General features: G+C 36.3%; 1 protein-coding gene across 1 annotated transcript in view; it reads left to right on the forward strand.

Moving 5' to 3' along the window:
* The window catches only part of csmd2 (CUB and Sushi multiple domains 2), a 240,351-nt gene that overhangs the window by 95,434 nt on the left and 126,102 nt on the right, over positions 1-18,815 (forward strand). The window contains exon 6 of the mRNA XM_016675164.1: positions 17,576-17,688. Within this exon, the coding sequence (XP_016530650.1) occupies positions 17,576-17,688 (113 nt within the window). The remainder of the gene's footprint in view (positions 1-17,575; positions 17,689-18,815) is intronic.

The raw sequence follows: 18,815 nt of genomic DNA on the forward strand, positions 1-18,815 counted from the left end.
GTGTGTGTGTGTGTGTGTGTGTATGTGTATGCATGTAAAATAAATATTTTTAAGTGCTATGGTAAGAGTCTTCACGCTCAAAATGTGTCCCTCTTGTAGAGTGTAGTAACATGCATTACTTTACCTTCAGTAACTGTTACCTCAGGTTCAGCATCAGTCTGACTGATGCTGATTGACAGCTAACACAAGGTCTGTGTCAAAGCCACTGTAATCACATCCACCCTGGAAAAGATGAGGCAGACACACTGCTTGATGCCCCGACAGCATCAGATTGTCAACTGCATCTAAACTTTATTTTTTTTATCATAATTTAGTTAAATATAGCAACTCCAAAATATATGCAGAGCTCGGCACTAGGCAGAAATCTGCCCATTCTTCTCTGTCGTGTTAAGAATTAAAATGTTCCCATTAGGCTACAGCCATAATAAAAAGCACACCTGCTTCAACTAAGGTTGTATGCACTTTGTATGTTTTTGAGATGTATTTGTGTTTTCCTAAAGTTTCCCATCATGACACTTGAGGTGGGAGTAATATGACTTTAAACAAACCCTAACCCTTGTCAAGGCATTTTACTTGTAAATAATACAGGAAGCAGCTTTTGCATATTTTTTTTAATAATTTGAGCCAAAATAAATGTCTAAAATTGCTCAACACTTATAGTGATGCTATGCATTGTGGATCATCTAGCTCTATTAGGCCCTGGTTTGCCTTTTTCTTAGCTTGCTGAACTAGCCTCATAATACAGCTTTAGTTCTTGTCGAAGTGACTCCATTCACTCATCCATCCCCACAACCTATTTGATTTCTCTTAAGAGCCTACTGCTGGGGGCTCACTATTAATGGGAAAGAAATTAATGGCAGTGCTGCTATTGTGCAGCCATTAGCCTACTCCTGTCCCAATTATCTGAAGTTACTGCTGTCAATCCCATTACGGTTTCTTGCCAATTGTGTGTTGATGAAATAAATTTCAGTTTCTGTCCGTTTCGCGTGAAGCTCTTTTAGGGAGGCATAAAAATCCATCTATTTAGTTGATGAGCGCTGTCAGTTTTTTAAAGCTGGTTAAAACATGAAGCAAGATGAGAAATTGATGTCAAGTGACGTATTGTGCACGAGGTAGACAGCTGTCACTAAAGTGCTAGTGCGAGCTTTTTCAGCCGTACGTATAAATGAATGTAAATGTTTGTAATGTAAGCTATGTAAATGCAGAACTTATTCACTGAGAGGGTGTGTGTGTGTGTGTGTGTGTGTGTGTGTGTGTGTGCGCGCGCGCAGAAATGCAATATAAACTGCATTCTGATGCTTGAAATTGCAGACTTGAAACGGTTCCCAGTCAGTGGGATTTGTCAGAGTTGGCATCACTTGTGTATTTATGTTCCAAAATCATGCAAAATTAAATAACTCTACACATCCAGTGAAGTGAAAACAGCTGCTACTCACACAGAAGCATTATTGTTTCGTTTTTAGAGTTTAGGCAGATTTTTCTTCTGTGAGATGAGGAATGGTCAGAAGCTTTATGCTTAGTTTCTTAGCTAGGAAAATAAGAAAAACAATGTGTCCATTTTATTTCTGCAAAATTGGATACCACAATTGGAACTAGCATTGCTAAAGATGTAGCTCCTTTTATTTTCTGAGAGGTTTGGCTCTTGGAAGCTTGTGTAAATTGAGTTGCAATTTTGGACTTCATGTTAATGCCAGTTGACTAATGCATTTGTAGTTTATGACTCAATGGTGTTTATTGAAATGGAAATGTTTACACACATTTGACTGACTGCTATATATTCTGTGTCATAGAATTAAAATGTGTGATACGTCTTTTTCTACTTGAATTAGCAAGACATTGTCTCTGAATTTGACATCTTTGAGAACAGAAAATCATTTTATTCTATCACCATCCTGTACTCACTCCCTGGTTTATGTCTACAAAATGGCCTACATTATACATTAATGACAGAATCTCCAGGGCTTTGCAGTCCACTCAGTGACCACCCAACTTAATGACATGGGCTATTAAGGCTTCATTAATCCAAAGTGAGGGAATGGGGATGGAGATGCAGTCTGCCCACATACTGCAACCAATGCAATGCTCTTTCACTCTGCCTTTATATAGATATTGCTTAGACATGACAATGTCTGCAATGATGTTGTACATGTAGTATGCATGAACACACACATATGTCTCAAATTTTCATTTGTAAAAAGCAATTATTGAACATTTTAGTCGTGACTAGACTGATCTGACAAGATTTAATGTATTTTAATGCTGTTGCAAAGAACTTACTGACTTTTGTTTTCTTCCATAGTTCAAGCCTGTATTCAAATCATATACATGCATCCCTTTTATGAGCTGCATGGTACTGCCCTCATGTGCGGTCCTTATCATAATCTGAATAATTGCTCATTAAATAAGTGATGGCATACATCTAAATTAGAAACATTTCCACACTGCAATTGTTTATAAAAAAAAAAAAAAAAAAAAAAAAACAAGCTTGAAGAGTATGCAACTGTCCTCAGCTGAACTGCAGTTGCACTATCTATGCTTTTTGCAAAAACAGTTTTGTTTTTGTCTTGGGAATAGCAAAGATAGATGCGAATGCAAACAAGATAATGACAGGGAAATGTTGCTGAGAGGCATGTTTTTCCTTCTGTGTTCTGGCAGAGATGTGCAACTTGTTAAAAAAAAAACTACATTTAATTAGAGGGTAACACCAGGGCATCTGAAACGGAGCTCAACAAGGACTTGTTAAAGGTTGTATAATTCTGTTCTTTAGCTGCATATCTGTTTTTAAGGCAGCGTTTTTTACATGTATAAACTTCTTTTGTGCTATTTGAAAACGTACTAACGGTTGCTTCTTACTGTAACATGTGAAAGCAGAAGTGATGGATGCTCCACAGATCGGGTGACAGGTGGGGTGAAGGGTCACTGCTGACTCAGGAGGAAGCAGATTGAGTCATTTTAATTAGATGGTGGTTTTATGACAAATCTATCATAGTTATGTGAGATGTATAAATGAAAGCTCATCTCTTCTACCTTGAGGTGTTTTCCATCGTTGCTGCTGCCACTTTAGTTGATTGATGACGTTAATATTTACCTGCAGTATCCTCTCAACAGTGCTGAGGGAGATAAGGAAGACTAAAGTGGAAACACGGAAAATAGGTTAATACCCGTTTAAAGCTGAATAAAATATACAACACTAAAAAAAAAAAAAGTATATGAGCGTTTGCTATCCTGGTTAAATGTTTTATTATTTTTTTTTGTCTTTTTTGACTGGAAGACCAATAAAAACTAATGGAAAGAGACATCAAGCTGTATCAGCGATAGAGTGAATATCTCCACTCTGTGCCGTCTAATGGAAGAGAACTTGGCCCACTTCCACTTTGCTCAGATAACTTTGAAGTACCACTCTGCCTGCTCTGTACGCCATCTATTGTTAGACATGCGAGTGAAGATCAAACAGTGCTTTAGCAGTTTTAAGATGAAACGCTTCTTTCAACCTAGACTTTAACGTGAAACGAGATCAGGAATTTAGATGTCATATAAAATTTCATACCATCACAGTTTCTCTGAATTAGCGCAGTAATTGGGTTGCTGCAGTGGCTACACCTGCTACTTGTCATGGTTGACAACTGCTTTTAAAAAATAAACAATAGCAAAGATGAGACTGGTTAGATAGGAAGCTTTTCTCTGGAGGTGGACAGAAAACCAAGAACATTACTCAGATTCACCTTTTGGTGCAGTAGCTTTGCAGCCTTGTTGGACTTCTTGAGTTGGCACCTGAAAACTCCAGTGAACTGTTGTGTTAAAAATGACATGTTAACTTGTGGGGCTGAGAGGGTTTGCCTTTGTTTCCTGAGGCAGATAACATTAGTGGAGTGCATTTTATTTTGTACTGCTGATTAGGTTATATTAAAATTGCTTATTTAAAGAAGCATCAAATCAGCCATTTTTCACTTGATTAACTGGTTAGTATCAAATAATGAAATAATGGAGAACTTTATGTAACCTGATTTATTAACTGCATGAATCTAATGATTTCCACCATTTTCTTTCTGCAAAATATCAACCAGCACCAGCAGTTTTAACTTTGGCTTAACTCAACAGAGCTGTATCAGAGTTTTCTCTTTTATGGACTATTGTCCTTAAAAACAAACAAACAAACAAACAAAAAAGCGTCTAATTTCATGCTACTACATTTGTGCATGTTGGTGTGGTATTTACTTGTTAGTGTACTTGTGCACTCTAAGTGATTATCCACATCTCTCTCTGAAAAATGTTATTTGATGGCACCTTCTTTAGCATCTTAGTCACTTAAATATATATCAGTTTGGGTTTCAAATAGTGTTAATCTAATCCATCTAGTCAAATCTAGTCAAATATATTATTGGTATGTACAATATAAATTTGTGGACTTGAATATTAATACTCTACTAATGGCATCTAAACATCAATGTTGTAATGACAATTAAGACTTTGTAATGCATAGCTCTAGTATGAATATGGATTTTTTTTTTTTTTTTTTGTTAAATGTCATATTAAGTGGTTACATGTTTCTCTAGAGTTCTTTGTATTTCCTGTCAGCATGAAACTGTGTGACCTAGGAGTGAATTTAATCGGATATCCACTCCTGAGAGGATTGGCAACTTTTCACTAGTGCATAATCACACTCACTGTAGCATGACAGCTTCCAAATTGTTTGGAAATTGCATTGTAATGCTTTGTGGAGTGATGGGCAGCAACAATTGCTTTTCTGAGATTATGGCTGACGTCTTTCCTCCCTGGAACCAGCCTGAAGGCTCCAGAAAGGAGAATTGTTAAAGGTTATTTTCTTAGCGAGGTGCTTTAACTTACTAATGATCGGTTCATCAAACCTGTCTGACTTCCCCGAGTTGCCTGTAGTCTTCTTAATTCCACCAGAAGCAGTTAGTGTGTGCTTACCTTTTAGCTCTGTCTTTTCAGCTTGGCTAAAGTTTAGCTACATAAGTACCAACGTCATAAAATGTTGGTGTTCTGTACATGGGTACAGAACCGTGTTTTATAAACTAGTGGCTTCTACATTAAATCTTTAAAAAAGGTTAGAGCAATCATTTCTATATCTTTTACTTGCTGTGAAGACGGCAGCCATTGTTTAAAACTAAACGTCAATAATTACAAAAGCTGTTATGTCATCCTACCAGCCACACAAACTCTTTGTGGACTTCAGGGACTCCAGTGACTTTGTGCAGAGCCTCTTTTCCACAGTTATGTATTAAGTAGAGGGTTTATGATAGATCTAGTTTATAAGACGATTTAATACATGATGTTCGGTTTATAAGAAAACAAAATACAATTTTGGAGAAAACTGATTATTTTAAAATTTGTTATTTTTCCTAAATAACATAGTTTGGAAATATTCTGTAATAAATGTAAAATAACCCCACCACACCCAAACTGGAAAAAAAACTACATAGAAATAACTATTCCAGTATACTTTAAATGATCACCTGATTTTCAAAACAGATAAATCAAATTAGTCTGTGTGATTCTCACAAAAGCAAAACTGCAAACGATCCACTTGCATATGCAATTGAACACAGTAACATTAGGAACTTTTTTAAACTGTCACTATTGGTGACTTTTCAGCTTATTCCTTTTCAAACAGGTGTACGTATTTTTTAATGCATAATTAGCAACAGTAATGCTGATATTTTGACTTATCAGAAGACATGAAAATACCATAACATTTTGCATTCACAATAAGCCCAAGGTCAGTGTAGGCTTTCTGTTTTTTACTGGTTTCTGTCACCTGCTTTACTTGCCTCTGGCGTCGCCACCATTTTTCTTTAAAAAAAACTTCCTCCGTCAGGTGCGCCTGTGAAGGTTATCATTTCTATTTTGAGCACTTCTGCCACCTAGTGACTGGAGGTTTGTTTGTCATTCAAGCATAAATAAGTACTCTCATACTAAAAAAGTTCTCTTGCCTCTCGGTTGTCAGATTGTTCAAAAGCTGTCAGACTGATTAAAAAGAAATCACCCGTTAGCCTACCACAGATTTTAGCTGTTAGCTGCTAGTTGTTGGCTAGTTATGGTATTTTCACGGTATTCACAACCAGCCAGAAAGACACGGATTTTTTTTTTAATTTATCTGTCAACTGCGTCAACACAACAGGGTCGAGGACTTGTATATTTCTGAGAAGATGCACAGCAGCAGCTTTTCAGATGGCTTGATTTTACCCACCTTTTTAACCAGCATATTATCGCTCAATTGGACATGTATCTTTTTTTTTTTTTTGTTGGACAAATAATGAAAAGACTGACTATATATACCAAGTGGTGCAATTATTTGCAAGCCATACCCTAAACAAAGCCATAGAGAACTGTACTGACAGAGGGAAGGATTACAAGGAGGTTTAGCAATAGAGGGCGATGAATCCCTAATCTCCTCAAAAAGGCTGTGAAAATCAAAGGTGTTTGTGAACACGTCCACTGAATAAAGTCGTCCTTTCTTTCACAAATTAGGGGAAATCTTTGAGCTCACAATAGAATCGCTACATTTGTGACTTTCTAACTAATTAAGAGACAAATGCTGGGAGACCCATTCAAACGAACTGAGAGACGGCGAGAACAATGCAGACGGAGAAGCAGTGAACACATGATGTGGCCTTGTTTAGGAGGTTGTTGGTGCATGAGTGAGTCACTCGTTTTTCTCACAGCAGTTTGTCACTTGTGTATTTCCTCTGAACTTGCATCTCTGTGAAACAACTTTTCTCCTTTATAATTTCTGTCAGGGCTGGTCAGTGTTGTAATGATTTGAGGAGTTTGACAGAAATAGTATCTTATAACAAATTCTATTTTTTGTAAAGCAGAAAATTTAGCACTGCAACATGGATGCAAAAGCTGTTGATGAAGAAAGCAGTTTGACCCACTGTTGAACCTGATGCACTTCCAGGCTACATTATTCGTACGGAGTGAAAGTTTTATTTTTTCCTTTGCCAACATTCCTTTAGTTTCATTAAACATACTATGTCTGATTTGAAGGCGAACTTTGTTTGTTGCTGAAAATAGGCAGGTTAGTAACAGATTGGAGACTTTTTTGATTTGAGCTATTCTGTGAATCGCATCGAAGCACATTTTGTCTCATTACAATATCAACGCATCCTTAAGATTTTGTGATAAACCAAACACAAAATAGAACATAAAGATGAACCCAAAGAAAACGACTAAAAGCTCTACAAAGTGTGACATTGTAGCAAATTACCTTCAGAGGTCACCTATTTAGTAATGTTTCCGTCTTTGTGTAATTTACTCAGTATAAATATAGCTGCTTTCAGAGGCTTGTTGGAGAACATTTTCTCACAAGCAGTTTGAGGTCAAGGAACACAGACAGGTCAGGAATAAAGTTGTGAGGTGTTTAGAGCTGGTTAACAGACTAAGAAAAGGTATGAAAAGATTTAAAAAAAATATATTACAAAGCTGTATTCAATCTATGGTTTGAAAATGAAGGGAACAAAACTACACAACGTATCACAATATCAGCAGTATAGGAAATTGATACATTTCTTGTTTTAAACTTTCAAAATGCTGGCAAACTGGTATTTTATAGTTGTTTTTTTATGTAGCAAAGTCTGCACATTGCTATAACAAAGATAATACTAAAAGAGAAAACTAACTGGGAATAACAATAAAGCATAAAACGGCAAATAAATGTTATCGTATAGTTTCAGCTCCAAAATTGATTTGATCTCACTTTGCTGCCTCAGCCCCCTGCTGCAGATCACAATCAACAAAATTCACAGGTTTTATACACTGTGAGTTTGGATCGCTTTATGAACTTGTCCAGCTACGTTCAGTCAGTTGTACTGTTTTGCCCATTTTAGATTTCCACCAGATTGTCACTTCAGTTGTTCTACAGCTAACCTAGAAGATAAAAACAGTCAGTTTGCCTCCAGTTGCTCATCCACTCACTAGGTACTAAACTGTCTTGCTACTTTCTTCTGTCAAGATTTTGAGCCGTTTCAAATTCATTTTGCTCGACTGCCTACAAGTGCATGACCACTGGCTCTTAGATAAAGATATGAATAGTGGACTTTTTCATGCTCGTATGTGACTCTTCAAAATGTCATCAGAAGTGATGCACACAGTGGGGATACAGATGAAAACAGAAGGCAAAGCTACAACAAGTCAGAGTAATAGAAAGTTTATCATTTAACTGCTTGTAGTTTTCCTAGATGACATTTCATGCCGTTACACTCCTGGGGAAATGGCCCCAGTTGTTTTACTCTTCTTTGATAATACTTATTGGTCAGGTTGAGGTGTTCTTATTAGCTCTTCAAGTTACACATGAAGTAATTTTCTATAATTTTCCCAAGCATCTTACCTTGTCGACGTTTGTGTGACTTTGCTTTAATCTGATGTTCTTTCTCCACATGGAAAGCTGCCAGGAAGTTGTGCAGTGGGTAATGAGGAAGGAATCAATGGCAACTACCAGGAAAGATAAGACTACTTAGGGAAATATAGGAGTAAATGTAGCGAATGGATGGTGGAGTTAGCCATTACGATTAAAACTTAAGTGTTTAGTTAGGAGCTACTAAATCCACAGTTTGCGGGTTTACACACTCTTCCCCATTAATGTCGAATCAATAGAAGTGTCTGATCTTTTGAATGTTACTGTTTTCTGTTTCCTCCCTTCCTTCTGTCTGCTCTCAAATGTTAATCTTCCTCTAATTAAAGCAGAAAAAAAAAACTGGATAATTAGTCTGACATATTAAACATAGACCGACTCTATTACATAATTTAAACACGTTTTTGTTTTTGCATTTTCATTAAATAGCTTTTATGCTCCTGCTTCTATATATTAAGGGCTCTACTCCTTAAAACAGTGGAGCCTTGGGGTTTATGCTTTCAAGGCTAGCTTCTAAGTATGCACTATTCAGCAACTTTAATATAAAAAGTGTACACATGCAGATTTTATAGCCACGTAGGTTTGCATGCCATTAGGTTTTATGATTGCCGGTAAGCTGCAGTTACTAATGGTCTGCTGGTAAATCAATCATACATTAAATGACCACAATGACCTAAAAAACTGTGAGAAAATAAGAGGCTTTTCTCAACGATGAAATCAAAGTATGCTACATAAATTTTATAGTTGTTGCATTTTGATGCTGCAAACACAACCATCTTACCTTGGTACTGTATCCAGCCATGTAGGACCAAGGCTGTGCTGGTATTGGTACTGTATCCAGCTATAAACATATTGAATGTTGTAGTAATATCTTAATTTAAGCATAATTCTTTAATAAAATACAAAGATGTTTGGTTGACATCTTGTTGTCTCACTGTAAATGTGTGATCTATTCTTTTCATTTCTACTGCACCTGTTTGGTTCACTTCAGTTCAGTCCTGCTTACCAAGGAGATGCACTTAAAATATTCAAAACATGGATCAAAAATATTTACAGTGAATATTTTTGCAACACTCCTTGGAGTGGCAGATGGCACTGCAAGAGGACGACTCAGCTTTTTTCTGTTTTACTGAGGGAAGCACAAAAGTTGTTAGAAGTTTTGAGAAAAAAAAATCTTTACTTTTTACAAAAGTATGTTGTCTGTTCTTTTGGCTGTTGCTTTTTAACAAAGTTATGTTTGAGCAGGTAACGGGAAAGTCACTCTTGTATGCTATGAGTCATCCACTTGTCCTAATACAAAATATTAATGATCAGTCACTGAAAGGCTTATTAAGATTAATTAATCTTAGAATAAATGCATGAATGGTTAAATTATGGAGATATTCAATGTGTGTTGTAAAGAAGTAATTCATAGATTTTTTGTGATGCAGAGACGGGTCTGCAATTTCAGTTTGGCTCTAAGAAAGCAATTGTTTAATGTAACTATAAATGTGTTTTTGTGAAGATGTGTACATTTTTAATGTACGCAGACAGTATTAAATTTTTTTTTAAATATTTGTAATTCATAAAATAAAAAAAAACAAATAGGCCTGAATTTGAATCACATCACATGGTAGCAGTGAGAGAAAGAGTTGGATACCTTTTGGGTACCTCTGGTAACAAAGTTGACTTTTTCCATCCTCAGTTTTGCAACATAGAATCATAGAAAAAAAATGAAGCAACCACAATATAAAAAAAAAGTTCTTTGCAAAGCTTTTAAGAAAGTGTCCCATCATTATTCTGTACACTTTATCATTAACATTACTTGAATAACAAAAAACAAAAAAAACAAAAAAAAAATCGCCATAGAAATTCCTTGATGAACCTGGCACACGTGAGACAGTCCAAGCTTTTAAGGTGTCAAGGAAAAGCTTGATATGACGGACATAATGATCACTTAAAGCTTTGGCAGAATACAGGAAAACAGACAGGGGAGCACGCTCATGAGCTCTCCACAATAACTTCTGAGTAAATCCAGCCCTTGCTGGGAACAATTTATGGATGCCTGCAGAGTTAACAACTTGGCTTTTTACTCTGTTATTCAAAGCAGTAGAAATGAAGTGGTTATGAATAAACACCACGTAATGACACTGACATAGATGAAAGGTAACATGGGCAAATGAAACATTGAAACATTAGCAGTGAGTTCAAAGCAGGTAGGCTGAATCGATTCCGTTTCAATTAAAGTATCTTAATGTGGGAGGGCCGGCTGAAGTGGGGGACAATTCGAAAGAAAATCCTGACATCTATATGCACGAATGAGCAGAGCGCTAAGTTTCTCTTTTAATAAACGCAAAATGTCAATTATCGTATATGACGTTTATAAAGATTTAATCAGAATCATGCAAAAATAAATCCAAACAGACCTGCACGCAGATACTTCAAAAGCTTCACGCCAAACATACCGATGTAGTTATTTCGGGATGCCGAGACGTCGGGGGAATACAACGAGCCGCGTGTGTGTTTGGGAGGATGTGACGGTTTTGCCAGGTTCAATATCATTAGCATGGTTTCACCTGTCTCCTCACATGCTGCATCGTCTGAGAGTCACTTTGAGAAAAGCCCCTGCTCATGAACACCAGTCACAGAGTAGCACAAATAAAAACACTGTGAAGACAAGGAAGCAAAATTCCCAACATTGTACGAATACCAAACGTAAACTGACAGATTCTGCAATTATTAATGTCACCAAAACAACTATATGAAATCCTGTTTTGATGAGTTTCAGCATTTGATTTTTTTTTTTTTCTCGCACATTGTTTTGCATACTTCACCGAACATGACGCACGAGACGAGGAAAAACTGTGACATGGTTAAATGCTGGAACTGTTGCTGTCGGATTTATTCATTGACACTTGTGGGGAGGTATTTTCTTTTAGTGCCACATGCTAAATCCAACTAAATAATTCAAAAGTAGTTGCTGAGAATGATGGTATTTCTTACATTTCATTGCCGTTTGTGTTGGCTGCCTTCCCTAGCCGCACATTCATGGTTCCTTTGGAGCCCTTCTCTGTCTCTTTATATCTTAAGCCTCCTGAAGCAGAGAATTGTAATGTCCCTGTAATCAGTCCCAGGATATTATTGGAGTTTGTTTATTGTTGTGTTTGATAGATCTACATGGACCACTTGCTTATCACAGCTGCTTTTAAGTATGACCTTGGAAACTCATTTGTTTTTGATTTTTTTTTTTTTCCTCTGTTAACCACATATTGAATCCTGCCTGTGATTACAGAGAGACACGTACATTGTTTTATATCGTCACCTGATTATTGGTGTGCTTATCCACGTTTATCGGCTTGGGAAGTAATAACGGTCAACGATGCAGCGTGTATGACGGGCTTGACGGAAATTAACAAAAAAAGAAACGGGCTGAGGAAATGGTGTGTACTTCGATGACGCCCATATTTTTATTTGACGACAGATGTCAAACGCGCAATTTGTACCTCTTGAGTCATTATGGTGAAGGTGATCCAAGGTATTAGGAATGTGTAATTTCTTCATCGGCACTCTACAAATTGTATTTGTGATAGTCTTTATCATCGTGACTTACTTTACCGTCATGAAAAGTAAGTCCTTGATCATGCCACTTTTTAGCTTAGAATGAAACAGTTTAACTAAATTCCTTTACAAATTTAATATTCTAAGAAATTGACTCATTTTTTTTTTATCATTCAGTGGGACACCAATCCTTTATAAGCAATGACTCGTTATGTTTCAAATAGCTCCCTTTTTTAGAATGAATAAACAAAACTAAAACCGTTTTTGTTGTTTTTTGTCTGTAAATTAATTCACAACAGTTTGCTATTCACTGCACTTTGTTTTGAGTTTAGTAAAATCAGAACAGCTTGTTTTTTTTTTTGTTGTTGTTTTTTAGGATTCTGAAGTGCATTTGTATTATTTTATCCTCAATGTATCCCAAATTTAATTGTGAAGTCTAAAAAAAATGCCCAAAGGAGTTTTTATATAGTTTGTATATCCTTGAAAAGAAAACTGGATTTGTCCAATATCTAAACTGGCAAGTCAGACCTGAAAGAAAATGTTTGTAGTTCTAGATGATTGTAAAAGATTAGTTTTGATCAGCGTCTTTTGTCCTGCAATATCTGCATAGAATTCACGCAGCAAACTGACTCGTTTATTTATGTAGTTATAATAAATGTATTTATTCATTTAATTTCAATGTTTCTTTCTTTCCAAGTATTGAACAAACTAAATAGACCCTTAATAATATTTTTTTCTTGTACAGTTTTGATCCTTTTTTCCCCTGAAACCTAAAAAAGCAAATAAACCCCCAAAATATGATTTTTCTTGAGTAGGTATATCATTCCCACAAGGGATCATGTAGGTTTTCTGGCATAAGGTAAAATTTATTTAGTAAAAGTGAAGAATGAAATAGCTTTTTGGATAGTAACTTTGTATAATTCTAGTATAGTCAGCCTTGACTGATCTTGAATTAACACACTTTACCACTTAACAGAAAATGTGTCTTTTTTTTTATTTCCAATGAAGGGAAAAGAAAATGAATTAAATGGAAAAAGTAACATTTCATCCAAGGCAACAGCATTTCCTTAAAATATCTGAATTAGAACTCAGTCTTTGAGTTCTAATATCCATAACACTGACTATGAATTAACCTAGAAAATAAAACATCCACAGTAGCTTTCAAGCTTACTTTTTTTATTTCCATATGGGCTCCAAGCTATTTGACAGAGTAAACGCTTGATCAAAGCACTTTTCCCCTCATGTTGTTGCTGTCTTTAAATATGTATCCCAAGTGCTGAATATAAAACAACTGGTTGTGGACTTAAGGATGCTTGATCAATCAGGCTTTTTACATCCGAGGTTATCTCAAACCCTGGGAACGGAGCTCGCGGTTTTTAGATCGCTGCTTTTGACTGATAAATTGTCATGACCGCAGGGAGCCGTTTAGAGAGCGATGAAAAATAACAAAAAAAGCAAGAATTTTTTATTTTTTTTTAAATGGAGTACAAGAATGGGAGAAAAGACGAAGAGTGTTCTTCCCAAAAGGAAATATCCTTTAATCAGTGTCCTATTATATGTTCTTTGAGGTCAGAATATGTTTTGTGGGAAGAGGAAGAAAAGAATCTCTCAGAAGATTTAACAACTTCTTCTGATGAGGCCAAAGGTCTGCCCATGAATAACACATGAGAAGTGAAAGAGGAGGAAGAAGAGACATATTGGCTCTGTCGAACCAGGGAGTGTATGGTTGGAGTAGACATGTTGGCTCTGATGGGTCTGTAACTTTTTTTTTTCTACTCTGCACTTCACTTCAGGGAAAAAAAAAAAAAAAAGCAACTCATGAGACATAATTGCCCTCAAGGCCTCTTGTTATATTTTGGCCTCATCCTCTCGAGTGAGTGAAGGCTTTCATTGATCACTTGGATCATAGGTTGTTTTTTTTTTTTTTGAAGTAATAATGATTTGGGTTTTACGTTTGTTGCAGAAGTGGTTTATTTAAATCCCTTTGTGCTTTTTTTTTCTGGCTACAGTTACATCTGAAGGTCACAGCAACTTGTCCATTTCCTTAATATTGCCATTCTGGGCTTAAAAGTCTCCCACCGTGATTCACTTTGCCTCATAAAGAAGCAATGTTCTCTTAGGGCTAATATAGTTTAAAGGAAGAGTAAAAAGCAAAGGGTCTTTTATTACCCTAACGGTTGCCATAGGTGTGCTGGTTTGAACGTTTTCGTTTACATGTTCGCCTAGCGCATGCGGTAATTCATATAATCTCATTAAAATGCCGAAAGTTTTGGCTTTTTAAAGTCACTGTGACCCTGTTGTCTGCTGCAAGCATCAGTTTCTGCATACTGAGCAGAGCTCTGATTGATCTCTCTAAGTGAGAGCAATTATTGGGATTGTTCTTTACAAAGAAACTGCCTCCCTTTCTTTTAAGCCCATGCAAAACACCCACACACAAATCTATGCTTCTTCGTCACATGGTATATCAAAATGAAACTATAAAAAAAAACAAAAAAAAAACAACTTTGATCTTGATTTGGAGCTGATGATCTTTGGCTCTTCAACTCTGCCCTTTGCTGATTATGCATAGAATAATTTGACCTCCTAGCCTTTGAATGGAGAATAGCAGACATGAAACGCATAATATAAACTAGGAAATTGACACTTACATCCATAAAGTTTGCTAAATAGGATGTGGGTGGTTTGTCTAAAATCCTTCCAATGAGTTGGAAGTTAATTTATGTCAAATTAAATGGGAAATTCATTGGTGCTTGTGCAGTTTAGTCAGTCTGTGATTGGCTGCCTATGCATTTGCATCCACTTCTCTTGGTTATTTTGGGCACAAATGACACCAGATGTTTTTTTTTTCCCCCCGACTGAGATAAGGATATACTTCAATAATGTAGAATAGCAGACAGTTTGGTGTGGAGGAAAAAAGTCCATTAGCAACTTTTGAGGGACATCACAGCTGGCAGAGTAAAGATGGTTAGAGCTACATACACAGCTTAGGTCTTACTTGAAATAAACAACTACTCTGCTTGTTTATTTTTTTCCTACTACCTCCAATCGAACAGTGGAGCAGTTAATTACCTTGGAGACTGAATGCTAATTGGTGGATGGCCCTGAGCAAAGAATTAAACTGACTTCTTAAATCTTTTAGGTGAGTTTTTAAAGTTCATAAGAATCATGACAAACAAACTACATCAGAGGAATTTTCTTCTCTAGCTCAGTGGCAAGCGTAACACTTGGGTCCCAAAGCTTGAGTGGACCACATAACCTTCACCAGGGGTGCCCAATATGTCGATCGCGGAAAGGTTTTGAGTCGATCTCGGCAGGTGACAAACTGATCGCCGCCAGGACGCTGAGACCAGCACTTCCTCTTCTTATCAAAAAGTATTCACTAAGATCCTAAACGTTTGTAGCTTCATTAAAAAATAATAATTATAAAAAAATCAACGAAACGTGTTAAAATTAATAATCTCAGTAATTATTGTTTCAACAAGGTGTTGCGCAGTTCTGTGCGTTTTGGTTCCATTAACAAAAAGAAAAGAAAAAAAAAAGGCGACTCAAAGACCGACTGACGAGCAGAGCAGGGGTTTAAATTAGCTACTCAACCACCGCTGTGTTCATGAGAAGCTTATTAATAATCGAGAAATAAATATCAAGCTTGGAAACCTGATATCGTAACGGACTGAATGTTGTGTTTTTAAAGTAACTCTTAAAGTCATACTCTTGCATTTGCAAATGAAGGCTCAGTTCATGTTTTACACTGTTGTTAGCATTTCATCTGGTGTGTACTGAAATGAATATAAAAGACAACTACTACTTTGAACATTTAGTATGAACCCAAAAGTTTTCCTTCTCACGCCACACTGTGGCACGGTTATGCTTTACATAAAAATAAGAACATTTTGTTTTTGCAGTGTATTGAGCAAACACGATCCCTTGAATAAAAAGCAACTGCACATAGTTTGTATTTGGATGTCTCACTGTGAACACGACACAGGAACTCATAGTAGCACTGGCCTTTTATTCTGTGGTAAAAATTGTAATCAGAAAGATGACGCATCCTGTAGTAAAATTGAAGTTCTGTACACCCTGCATAAGTACAGTTCGTCCTTGATGTCTTTATTGAACAGAAGCTGTGTTCTTGCACTTTTTGTAACAAGGCCTTCATTTAGAAGTCTTCACTGTGAGCAGATACACAGTGCTGCCAATATTTAATAACCTCTAATTTCCTTTAATAACCTCTACAGTGGTTATAGCAACTCCTATAGTTCACTCCTCAAGAGGAGACATGCCTGTTGCTTTGAGGACACTCTTGGTTGTCCTTAACCCTTTTTCACCTTGAAATTACTAATAAGAAAGAATACATACATTTTGAAAATGATGGAACAATTTATTTCCAGCATGTTTGAAACATAAAACACTCCTAGTATGAAAATATTTAATTGCATATGAGTAGAATAAAATGATTCCGACCTGTGTTGTTTTCTTTTTTTGTTGTTTTTACCTGGGGCCATCTGTAACTTTTTGATGTAAAATCTGTTTTGAGAAAAGCCAGTCGTTACATTTCTGTTTAAGAAACTGAACACATGTACATGAAGAGTCAGTTATTTCAACAATCTTAAGTGTTGCATATTTTGGCATCAATGAGAAAGCAAACTTCTTATATTGTACATACTCAATATAACCTTGGTCACAATGCCAAATAACATGGGCACCTACTAGTGTGAGCAAATAATACAGTCAAAAGAATGTTAATTACAATATGTCCTCTCTAATAGTACATATGAATAGTTAAATAAGGTCAATGATGTCAGGAAAATGCAATTTGCACCTAGGGAATTCACAATCACATTCAAATACACGTCTGTGTTTTTCTGTGGATGGAAAATACGTGTTTGAGTGTGGTTGCATGCTTGGTTTTGTGCTTCTCAAGATAAAACATGATGCGTCTCCAAATGACTTTGGCTCTAACAACAGAACAAGGGCATGGTGAGCAACATGCCTCATTAAAATACAGATCAAGAGGCAGTTTAAGTGTATAATTCGCCATTGCTTCTCCAACGCAATAAAATAAATAGTTTTTTTCATCAAAAGTCAGTACTGGTTTGCCTTAGTTCTTTTTTAATGTTGGGATCATAACTTGATTCAAAGTTGTTAATGTTACATGTCCTCTTAAGCACCAAAACATCCACTTTGATAGCTGTTCTAGGAGTACCCCATTACCACCTCTCAAGTTGTGGACGCATTAGTTTTCGAGTTTTTGTATAATTAAGAAAAACAAACAAGGCAGTCACTTGGGAAAACCAGCAGTTTCTGCCAAGTGCCATGAGATATTGGGTGTCATTAGGCTTGATTTTATGCAAAACATAATGGATTACATAACTGCCATATGCCACTAAAGCAAAGCACAAGCATCCCCAGTGTCAAATAGTGGAGGATTGAATAGAAAATAAGACATAAAATATTGAACAAGAGAAGCTTACTAGATTTGTCAGACTGTCTGATCTCAGGTAGGCTGTATTGATAGACGCACAGGGGACTCTGATCCATATCTTCGATTTTGCATTTAATTTATGTAGAAACAGGATAACTGTAATGTTGGTGTAGCTGTAACCTATTCTGATAAACGTTGCTTTACAGACTTCTTGATGATTTTGTACGTCTCTCCTTTTGCAGGTTTACTGGTCCCAACCTTCCTTCGCCCATCATTAGCAGCAAGAACTGGCTTCGACTTCACTTTACGTCAGATGGCAACCACAGGTTGAGAGGTTTCAGCGCCCAGTACCAGGGTAAGATCAAGAGATGAATTAATAGAACATCAAAAGTATTATAGACATATTGCTAACTGTATCTGGCATGTTCACCTTTGTTATGACCTTTTTAATATCATACATAGATGCACAAAATGTCGCTTTCTTGGCAGCTTCTGATTTCCAATTTTTGTAAAAACCCAAAAATATTAATTCTGACTCAAGTTGTCAGAATTTATGACCTTTATTATGACCTTATTTCTGGTTTAGTGCATATTTAACAAAAGGGTTAACAGTAAAAATGTTTCACATTTTCATTAGTAGCTAATAAAAAAAAAAGTATTCATTTATTGTAAATCTACAAATATCATAACTAAGGTCAGTAACAACTTTGTTGGGTAATTTCTGTAACATGGTTTTCTCGTTCACTTTAAACTGTTGCTGTTTTACCAATTCTGAACACTTTTAGGTAGAAGAAGGAATACTGTATTCTTTCTGTATTGGCAGAGGACTCTCAACATTGCAAAGATTGCAAGGTCCTTACTTCTGAGCCAATTACTTTTGTGCAAACACGCACACACGCAGAAACGACACGTGCACAAAAACACACACCCGCTAAACCCCTTTTTTTTTTTTTTTTTTTTTTTTTGCTTTTTTTGCAACAGGCATCCATTTTCTTCCTCATAACTGTTAGCAGTGCAGGGGGCACCTCTAAGAGGGGATGAGCTCTGAAAAAGGATTAGATCTTCTACAAAAATGGTCATATGTGAGGATTTTACCTCCAGCCATCCACCGGCGAGATAATTGGAAGCGGGGGGAGTACTGTGAAAATTACAAAGTAAAAAAGGAGAAATGCCTGGAATGTAAAATACAAGTTTATTCAATTGTTCACTGTTTGACAAATGTTGACCAAGATTTTAACAAGATCAGATTCTAACAGAGAACTGAGAGAAGATCCTTTTAATTTACCCGTGGTGTGTTCAGAAAGAAGAATAAAAAACAGGATTCAGCCATTCAATGATTTATAAGCGGTTATATTTTTATCATGAAAAGCGTTTTGAACTGCCTTGTTCTTAAAATCCGTTCATCATCTGAACACCAAAATCAGCTTGATCACAAGATTCATTTTTACGTGTCAAACATTATGTCAGAAAGCTGGCATGTTG

Source organism: Poecilia formosa, unplaced genomic scaffold (genome assembly GCF_000485575.1).
Source record: "Poecilia formosa unplaced genomic scaffold, Poecilia_formosa-5.1.2 Scaffold107, whole genome shotgun sequence".
Lineage (NCBI taxonomy): Eukaryota > Metazoa > Chordata > Actinopteri > Cyprinodontiformes > Poeciliidae > Poecilia > Poecilia formosa.